General features: G+C 37.7%; 2 protein-coding genes across 2 annotated transcripts; one reads left to right on the forward strand and one right to left on the reverse strand.

Annotated features, from left to right (window-relative positions):
• Positions 1-609: 609 nt before the first annotated feature.
• Positions 610-8,446, reverse strand: inc (BTB/POZ domain-containing protein inc). Its single transcript, XM_018110062.3, has 6 exons — positions 7,473-8,446; positions 4,430-4,615; positions 4,287-4,352; positions 4,030-4,220; positions 2,318-2,955; positions 610-2,184 (listed from the first exon to the last, which is right to left on the reverse strand). The coding sequence occupies exons 1-5, from the start codon at positions 7,656-7,658 to the stop codon at positions 2,943-2,945; spliced, it is 642 nt and encodes a 213-aa protein (XP_017965551.1). The 5' UTR covers positions 7,659-8,446; the 3' UTR covers positions 610-2,184; positions 2,318-2,942.
• A 374-nt stretch (positions 8,447-8,820) lies between these two features.
• LOC108657454 (uncharacterized) lies at positions 8,821-9,587 on the forward strand. The gene is made up of 3 exons (XM_089264794.1): positions 8,821-8,986; positions 9,046-9,276; positions 9,359-9,587. The coding sequence occupies exons 1-3, from the start codon at positions 8,887-8,889 to the stop codon at positions 9,400-9,402; spliced, it is 375 nt and encodes a 124-aa protein (XP_089120920.1). The 5' UTR covers positions 8,821-8,886; the 3' UTR covers positions 9,403-9,587.
• The last annotated feature ends 262 nt before the right edge of the window (positions 9,588-9,849 follow it).

The raw sequence follows: 9,849 nt of genomic DNA on the forward strand, positions 1-9,849 counted from the left end.
ATATAGACGTCTCTTGATGATTATATAAGTTGTTATTGTTATAGTTGTTGTTGCAAGTACAGTGAAGCTTGCCAATGCCTGGCCATACACATATATTTACATATGTAAATATGTATGTGCAAGTATATGTGTGTGTGTGTGTCTGAATGAGTAGTCAATCTATGCATATGAAAATGAGAGAACAGTCCAGCATATGCATTTTGTCTGTGTGTGTGTGGGTGTGTGTGTGTGTATGTACGTGTCATCGTGTGTATGTCTGTGTGCTTGTGTAATACATTCATATATAGCTAAGAACATGTCGCTCATATTGCATTGTTTGTTGAATTAACTTCATTTCAAACTCTATATATTTTTGATTTTCCAAACATTTATATATATACATATGCATATACATATGTATATGTGTCACCAAGCTTTTCTCGAGTCCGGTTATAACTATCATATACATATATATTAATAATAATTCAAAATGTTTACAAAAAATTGGATTTTCGACATTTCGAAATTATGTTTTACCCATTTCTTCTTTATTAAAAATTATTAATTATTCAAATATATATACATACATATATATATATATATCATGTTATTATTATTTATTTTAGTTTGTTTTTCATTTGTTTTTTTTTTTTCTTATTTTTTTTTAGTGCAAATTCACATAAATTCAGTCGTGATTAAAATGGTTTTTCCTTTTCCTATTTTTCATGTTTTTTTGCTAGTTAAATAAAGCTCTAGGTTGTTAATGGGGACTGCATTTCGATCTAGCATATATGTATATATATATATGTAAATGCAGCTCGAACTGAGTTTCAAAGAAAGTTAAACATATTGAACGCTTAACTATATATACATACAAATATATATATATATAGTCAAATGTATACTTTGAAAGCAATTTAGAACATTGCAGTCGGGCGTAAACAACTGCTCAATACTCGTTCAAATTACAAAACAAAAAAAATAAAATAAAATAAAAGTATGAACAGAATATCAATTTGCTGTGCCTTCAAGGCATATATACAAATATATATTTATGTATATATCAACTACTTTCTCTATTGAAAACTTGTGCTAAGCTTCTTTAACAAATTCACCCATTTCAGGGGCCTCACAGATTATAGATAAGGTTTACACGAGTACATATATAGATATCAATTTCTAACTCCAATAGATTGTTTATACTGAACAGAATGCGGTGAAATCGAAAAATATCGGACTCGAATTAGAGAATAATTTGGCTGGATGCCCATTGAAATTTCAAAAAGAGAAGAGCTGTGTGAACTAGTATGAACTGGAACTTGTCCCAAGTGTTCAAAAATTGGAAAAAGAATCTGGCTGTTTTGAGGCCTAAGTCTATAATATATATATATAGATATACTCGTTTCCACAGCTTAATGTGTATGATTTGCACGTGACAAGTCAGCGAAAAACCTTTCTATGGAGATCTTTAAGCTTTTCTGTTGCGACTTCTGTTGTGCTTCCACAGATCTAAGGCTGGTGTTACTAGTCCCACAATATATTTCATAGGTCTTCTGTAGCATGAACGGGCGATATGCAGTCGACTGCAATGTTCTTACATAGTTTTGATTGTAAACTAATTTTGAGTTTGAAGATACAAAATTTCCTAATGATGATGATGATGCACTGGTATATATATATACATATATACATACAGGTATATATATACATATATATGGTGTGTATAGTCCTCTATTGCATATATATACATACATAACATTGCATTTTGAGAATTTGGTGTTCATGTTCAAGTGTTTCCATCCATCAGCTGTGTGGCTCACTAGTTTCTAGTTTCTTTGGATCCTGCATCCGATCCACATATATATGTATATATATATATATACATGTATATTATCTAGATATTGTTATTCACTTATGCATTAAATTTAAGCAAATGTTGGCGGTGTTTTTTCTGTTATTTGTGCTTAGCTTCATCAACTTTGTTTTAGTTTTCGATTCCAGGTTTTAAGCGTATTTTAGGCACTCTTCAAATGCGGAAGGCAAAAGGGAAGCCAAAATTAAAGTCATCGATGAGTGTGTTAGTGTCGGTATGTGTTAGTGTGTGAATTTCCATTGCAGAGAGCTTGATGATGTGTGTGCACCAGCTCGAGCTTGAACTGTGACCGGGATGTTCCATCAATTTTCTTCTAAAATTTCTTTCGATTACTTCAGTCACAAAGAAAATTCACAATAAAAAGTTCAATCAGAATTGCGCATAAATGAATTAAATAAATCAATCATTAAAACAAATACAAATTTTGTTGTTTGAAAGAATTTCGTAAAAATGAAAATGACTTACATAAGAGTCAAGTAACGGGTGATTCATGATGTAACGCTGAAGCGGATTTATCTTGACTCTGTCTGTTTATCCAATAGCTCTCAAGGAGAATTTGCATTTGTGTGCGGACAGTTTAATTGATTGATGTGAATGGCTGATTGAAAAACTGAAGGTTTTGTTGAGTAATAATTGAATGATTGTTAGCTTCTTATCTCTGCAATTGATGGCGCCAAAGAGAATTTTCGCTTAGTTTCGGCTGATAAATTAAAAGATTGAGAAGTGATTGAACTGTATTTAGATGTGCATATCCAACTGCTCTCAAATAAGACTTGGAATTGAATGATATATTGTAGTTAATGATCGACTGATTGACTGCATGACTTTGACTTTATTTCTCCCATTGCCGCCAGAAAGGATCTCGCTAAATTATTTTGCTGTAGGCTCTTTCATAAATTGTGTTGCATTTGTTTTATTCGTAGTACATTTTGGTTGTTATTGCTGCTGCTACTGCTGTTATTGTTGTTGCTCATGATGTTTGTGGCTTGTCTTTGTTGTATTAATTAGGCTTGGTGTGTTTGCTGATGGGAGTTACATTTTGTTATATTTTGGATGGTATGCGCACTCTATGCTATGCTCTATAAGCACTTTAAATTCCAAGACTGCAATTAAACAGAGAGAGAAGGCAAACAAAAAGCGTGTGGAAGAAAGAGAGAAAGAGAGAAAAAGAGGTTAACATCAATTATTTGGTGGCCAAACAATAAATTGGATGTAATAAAGAAATCATTTTATAGATATAGTTAAACATGTCACCTAAATATCTATCTATTCTGAATAACCTCTGTGTGTATGTGTGCGTGAATGAGTGTGTGTGTTCTGTTTCTGTGTTGAGTTGCAAGTAAAAGTTATATTTACTGAATGACAAATGTTGGTTCGAATTGATGAATCAGTTCTCTGGAGCTAGTACCACTCGATTAACAACCTACATTTGAGGAACAAATTCTATTCAGTATTCTGAAGTTGTTCAACTGCTCGATACGCTCAACCAGTTTCATGTCGTCAATTCGTAAATTCGCTCATATTTACACTTTTCAACTGTTATACCAGTTCAGTTGTCAGAACTGTCACTGTCTCCCATTTCAATTAAATCGAAATGAAGCATATCAGACAAGCGAATAACAGAGCTTATGTATAGATCATCATCAGTCGTTCATGGACGACTGAGTTTTTGGTTCACAGATTACTGAACAGTGGCTGTTCTTGATTACCCGTTCAATCGAACACATTGTGAATTTGAATACTTCAATATAATGTAATGCATAGACAAGGCAAAGCTGACTCTACTGACATACACATACGTATACACATACACGACACTTACATACATCAACCCAGAGCAAGTAGAGTAAGTTTTTATGTGAGAATTACAACATTACAAGAATCGGTGGGGCTGCTGTTGATGCATACCAATCTAATCACCTAATCAGCTATTTAGCTAATCAGTTGTTCAATTGCTTTTGATTCATATCAAGCTTTTCGCCGTGCAAATATCTACGGGTAATCCCGAATAGATAGTAAGCATTATCAGCTAATCAGCTGGTAAATGGTTAATTAAGCAGTGTCATAGCTAATGGCCTGATTGATCTACTCAGTTATAGCTGTACTCATAAATATGCAACTATAGTTTATCTGCCTATCTCTCGGTTTCTCTCGCTAATTGTTTTGCATTTGCTTACATTCGCGAACCCTTCTGCTGCAGAACCTTGGCGCGATCATTCAGCTCCAATTCCCGTCCTGCTGTCGAGCCGCATTCTTTGGAGACGACGCAAAGGAACTCATTATTTTCGAATGGCCCATAGTTGGAGCATTGTATGCCAACGCTTATCAGCTGCTCAAACCGCCAGCCATCCGAAAGCGTGGAGATCATCTGCAATAACGAAGGAACAGAAAGACTTTATACACCCGTCCAACGGCCGAAAGACAAAGATATTACCTGTGTTAATTCTTGTTCGCGGCATTGCAGCACGCGATAGACGCGCTTCTTATCCGCATGTGGTCGCTGCAATTGAAGCAACGAAAAATTATTAATGCGAATTTGACTTGAAGTGAGAGGAGGATAGACAGACAGGCACTCACCTGATCTCTATGGCTGATGCACTCCTTCAGCAGTGCAATCAGCTGCGTCACGTTGTAGAACTCAGCCTCTTCCAGCACACCCTCCTCCGAGACGCCGTCCAAAACGAGTTTGCCATGGCGTAAATAATTGAGCACAGGCGCAAAATACTTTGGATCTCTGTCTATCAAATATGCGCCGGTTTCATCCTGCAAAGAAAAATTAGAAACCAATCAGTCAAATATCTTCTAAATTTACTTAAACACATATATGTAAAAGCCTATAAAGTGGAAATCCAAATAGCCAATCAGACAGAACCAATGCAGCAGGTGTAACGACCATGTATATCCAGTATGTGCACACATATCAATCTTTAATACTAAAGGGGTATCCGCTAATCAAGCAGACTTTGGCCATAGTATTTGTTTTATAGTTGATCTGCCATGAAATATTCAGACAACTCATATAGCAATACGTTCACATGCAGTAATGGCCTTTCGCTATGCATTGTAGTCATTTATTATGGTAAATGATTTACACAAGAGCTGCCAGACAGACACACAGAGAGACAGACAGACTGACAGACAGACAGACAATGAGACAGTCAGTTGGACTGCCTGTATGCGAGCTATGTGATTTTTGATTTCGTGTACCCATTACATGTGTGTATGCATATGGGGTATATTCTACTCTTACTTATGTATATTCATAAGGATTACATGGGATCGACAGTAAGCAAATACATACATATATGCATACACAAATAGTTAGCGATAAACAATCAAGTTGCTTCCCATTATAGATAAGTATATTTATATTGGCAAGCGTCGAATTTTATTGATTGAGCTCAACATTGAATACAGGGTACCTGCTAGCCGCTCAGCTAGGCATGTTTACCTGTTTCTACATCAATTTAAGCAGCCACAATCAAACGAGTCAGAGAGCCCAAAACACAGTCATCAAACCGTTCATCTAGGTGCCAGCCCGACTGCCCGATTTGTCCGATTCACCCGATATAGACATACATACATATATACGACATATACATCTATATATATTTATGTAAGTCATGTGTATAGATGTGGGTGCCTTAATTGGCGGGCACTGAGCTTCGGGCTGCCTTGGCATGAGCTTTGGGGTGGGGGCGGAAGCGAAGGCGGCGGATGGGGGCAAGAATTTAATCAATAACAAAAGCGAGCGAATAAAAACAATCAAACAAAAATAAACAAACGAGCAAACTTTTTTATTGAAAACTATAAGCAAAAGCAGCGACAGAGACAGAGACTGCGACGTGGGCAGAGGCAGAAGCAGCATCCCAACAAGGATAAAACATAGGCCAACGTTGAGGCTGATTTAGAAGTACAAAGAAAGCCAAAGGCAGAGACAAAAGCAAAGACAAATGCAAAGGCAAACGTAAAAACAGGAGCCGAAGATGACATAAAAATAAATTCAAAGGTAGAGACGGATTTTGAGATTTAAAGAGAGCCATGAGCAGAGGCACGAACAGCACTGTAAGCAGCGACGCCGTCAGCGACGCAAGCAGCGGCAGTGAAAACATTTGGGCATTAATAATAAGTAAACGGTTTGAATCGCTTTTGTTTATAAAATTGGGAAAATCGTAAATATCATTCATGCATACATACATACTATGTTAGAGTTATTTATATACATATGTATGCATATACATTGTACATACATACTATATATGTATATTTATGTTATGTAGCTAAAAACGTGTCTACATACATGTGGGAGATATTTGTAGAGCAAATCGCTAAATACGCACTCGCACGCCCCCTACCAAGCCAAGGACTCGGACAACAACAGCAACAAATAGAAATAAAGCAGAAAGGAAAACAAAAAACTGGTTTCGAATACAACACCAACATGCACACACACACATGCATGCATATGTAGCTAAGGCGTTCGCATGAGTGTTTGTGTGCGTGTGTGTGACAGAAAGCTCAGCCAATGCAAGTGCAGCCTTGTAAAAGACGAATGCAAACACGAATCCGAAATCTAGAACTAGAGATAGCACATCGGCTTCGGGTAGGACATGGTGAGGTAAACAAATTTATCATTTGTTTCGACCGTATAATTACATACATACATACATACATATGTCTACATATCTATTTAAAAACAAGACACGTGCATACTTAAATCAATATGCTTAGGCACAAACGTATATAACAATCATTTTCGTATAATTATTATATTTGCGATTCGAATCGACAAAGAAAATAATAAATTTGGTTTTTGTTTGCGTGGCAAATAGAAAATTCGTATCTTATCTTTACTGATTTAGCACTAATACTCAAATGTAAATTTCTATTTGATTACGCATTTTTGCAACTATTGAACTATTCGTGTCACGACACGATGCCAGCTCAACTGTGCAATCCACTAAAAACGGACGACGACGATTGCGGTTCGGCATGGCCCTGGCTGCTGCTTTAGCTGCCGCCACTGCTGCTGTTGCTATTGTTCTTGTTGTTGTTGTTCTTGTTGGAACTGTAATTGTTTGCAGAATAAACTGCATGTTGAGCCTGCTGTTAGTGTGCGTGGGTGTGTGGTTGACTGTGTGTGCTTGTATATATGTGTGCACATACATATGTGAGTACACATACATACGTGTGTTTGGCTTACAATTTTTGGACAATTATAATATAGCTAGCAGCTATGAGCGCAATGGCCGCTATAAATGCAATTCACACACACACGCATATATCGGTATATGGTTATATGTGTGCGTGTAAATACACCGAAAGTTCGATAACACAGCCTTGACCACTTTCTCAAAATTCTTTGCGAACAAAAATATTATAAAAGTAAATAATAATTAAATGTGACCAACAATAAAATATGAGTTATGATAAATATGCATTTGATACACATATTTTTATATGTATATGAATGTACATACATATACATATGTATGTATGTATTGTCTTATTTTGCCTACCAAAATGTGCATACAGTACACAGCTTGAACTTCATTCATGATTTGCTGTATGCCCGTGTAGTTGTGTGTGTCAGTGTGTGCAACTATGTGTGCGAACTCACCCGATCTGATATTAAATCGCAGTCCTCTTGTATAAGACGCGACAGAAAGGAATTGGGGTCACGGGAGAGCGTTGTTTTGGTGGTTAGAAAATAGGTGCCACCCACATTTAGTTTGACCCATTGGTCTGTGCCTTGTTTCTTTAGCACATTCGGGCTCTTCCGTGAGTTAATAAACACTGTGCTCATGTTGTTGACGTTGTTGTTGGCGTAACTGTTGATGTTGGTGCGTCCGCAGCTGTTTTTGCTGTTGTTGGTATTGCCCTGCTTTAGCGAAGATGAGTATGAAATGCGCTCCCGTTATTTATCGCTGTTATGTTGACTCGGGTGTCACAGTTATTGCTATTGCATTGCAGCCCAGCAATATCCAGTTAGCACACAAACAACAGATACGTACATATGCATCCACACACATACATCTATGCATATATCCACATACACACGTGGTTGCGCTCCTTCCGTTAACCGTCAGTTCAGACCAGAGCAATTATTATTGTCGTTGTCGTCGTCGTCGTCGACGTTGTCGTCGCCGCCTCCGTTGTCCAAATTGTCACCTTATTTGAAGTTTCTGTCTTTCCCCTGCGTTACGCAGCGTTGCCTTGAAATTATCTTTTTGTTTCTCTATCTCTCTCCCTTTTTAGCACAAGCTCTTTCTTACTGTGTGTGCTTGCTTGCTTGCTTGCGCGCGTATGTGTGAGTGTAAATGTGTGTGTGTGGCCTGTCCAGTTTCAACTCATGCTTTTAGCCAGCGTCTTTGTTTGACTGTTGAAATTTATCTCCTTATTTTCGCTACACTATTCTACTGATTTCTTCTACGCGCCGCGTTTTCGTCTATATAGCCACGTTTTAATTTGTGTAACTCATTTATGTCACCGTTCCATTTGCGTTTGATTTGGCAAATTACTTTTCAATGAGCATTAAAAAACAAAACACTGCGAACTACCGATTGATTGTGGTGGCTTTGACGATAACCTATCGATATATACATTTCGTATATACACTGTGCAACTGTGCGATAAGTGTTCAGCAACGCATTTCATGCAGCTCAAATGTGTATCGGAGATTCAAAAGCTGAATGCTGTGAAACTAGTAGGGGAAATAAGTGAGTAGAAATGCACATATTTTCCTATAATAAACAATTATTTCTACAAAAATTAAATAAATTGCTATGTAATAAAAGACATGATAGCATACATATATTTTGAAACTTTTGTTGATTTATTTATATATCGATAACAATACGAACAGCCAGAGTGATAGAAAGCTGTGTGCTACAACACAAACCACTATTTTGAAGGCTTTTTTAAATAAGGCGCCATTTAACCATACAAGTTTACGCTTTTAAAAATATTTCTTAAGAGACTTACGCAGACGCGTTTAGTTTAGCAACAGCTGCTGAGCGCTGCAGACGTGCAAAATGAAAGTGGAACTCGCGGTAATATATATATTTCTATTGGCATTCGCCGTTTCCACGCCCATGCTATACAAACGCAATCCAGATGAGAAATACGAACCGGGTAAAAATGGCTAAAATTATTAAAGAAATTTTAACATACATTTGGTAATTACAACACAGATCTGGTTGCCATTTCCTCAACTGTCATACCGTTGACCGTGCTGGAAGTCAGCTATGGCCTGGGCGGCAAGCCGAGTGACGAATACAAGGCCGCCTACCTACGCAAGCTGCGTAAGCAGGTGCAACAAAAGGCAGCGGCTCAGGCAAGCGGCAATTCGACAGCAGTTCGCGCTCTGGGCGAAGTCTCCGAGCTGCCGCCTGCGCCCAGCGATGCAGATGCTCTGATTACACGTGAGTTGAAGGCAGATTTATTTGAAACAGCCTAAGGCTGCCTCTAAAGCATCCACTGGCTAATCCCAATTCCCACTTGCAGTCAAATCCAAGCAACAGGAGAAGGCCAAAGTCAAGGCTGTCTAGAAAGCAAAGCACATCAGAGTAGCCAGCCAGACAGTCAACCTGCCAGACAGCCAAGCAGCCAGCCAACCAGCCAGCTCGACCAGTCATTGTTTTTGCGTTGGCGTTTGCTATGATATCATTGCCATAGTACATATTTTTCTTTTCATTTTTTTTTTTTACATAGTTAATAAATTTTGCGATTCGAAGTGGCTTTTGCCTAATTTGGACGCGATGATGCCGAACAAAATGTTGTTTACAGTCACCATTGTGGGCATCTCCAACAGCTCCATTCCCCAGTCAGCGCGTTTCAATATCAATAATCTTGCCAAACCGGAAGGAAATCGAAGTGAGCCAAAAAAAATATTATGTAATGTGTAATGCAATTTGAAGAGAGCTTCAAGTCTGCAGCTGAGAGTAGCTGACTACATGATACGCTATAAAAGAGGGAGATACAGATACAGATACCCG

Source organism: Drosophila navojoa, chromosome X (assembly GCF_054131105.1).
Source record: "Drosophila navojoa isolate 15081-1374.11 chromosome X, UAZ_NAV_1.0, whole genome shotgun sequence".
Lineage (NCBI taxonomy): Eukaryota > Metazoa > Arthropoda > Insecta > Diptera > Drosophilidae > Drosophila > Drosophila navojoa.

What these genes read in the sequence shown, in the direction of transcription:
- inc (XM_018110062.3), bottom strand. Translation starts at nt 7,658, where the DNA reads ATGAGCACAGTGTTTATTAACTCACGGAAGAGCCCGAATGTGCTAAAG. An exon ending in GCGATTTAATATCAGATCGG is followed by an intron (nt 4,616 to 7,472) that starts GTGAGTTCGCAC and finishes TTTTCTTTGCAG; the next exon opens with GATGAAACCGGCGCATATTT. An exon ending in GCGAACAAGAATTAACACAG is followed by an intron (nt 4,221 to 4,286) that starts GTAATATCTTTG and finishes TCGTTATTGCAG; the next exon opens with ATGATCTCCACGCTTTCGGA.
- LOC108657454 (XM_089264794.1), top strand. Translation starts at nt 8,887, where the DNA reads ATGAAAGTGGAACTCGCGGTAATATATATATTTCTATTGGCATTCGCC. An exon ending in AGATGAGAAATACGAACCGG is followed by an intron (nt 8,987 to 9,045) that starts GTAAAAATGGCT and finishes ATTACAACACAG; the next exon opens with ATCTGGTTGCCATTTCCTCA. An exon ending in TGCAGATGCTCTGATTACAC is followed by an intron (nt 9,277 to 9,358) that starts GTGAGTTGAAGG and finishes TCCCACTTGCAG; the next exon opens with TCAAATCCAAGCAACAGGAG.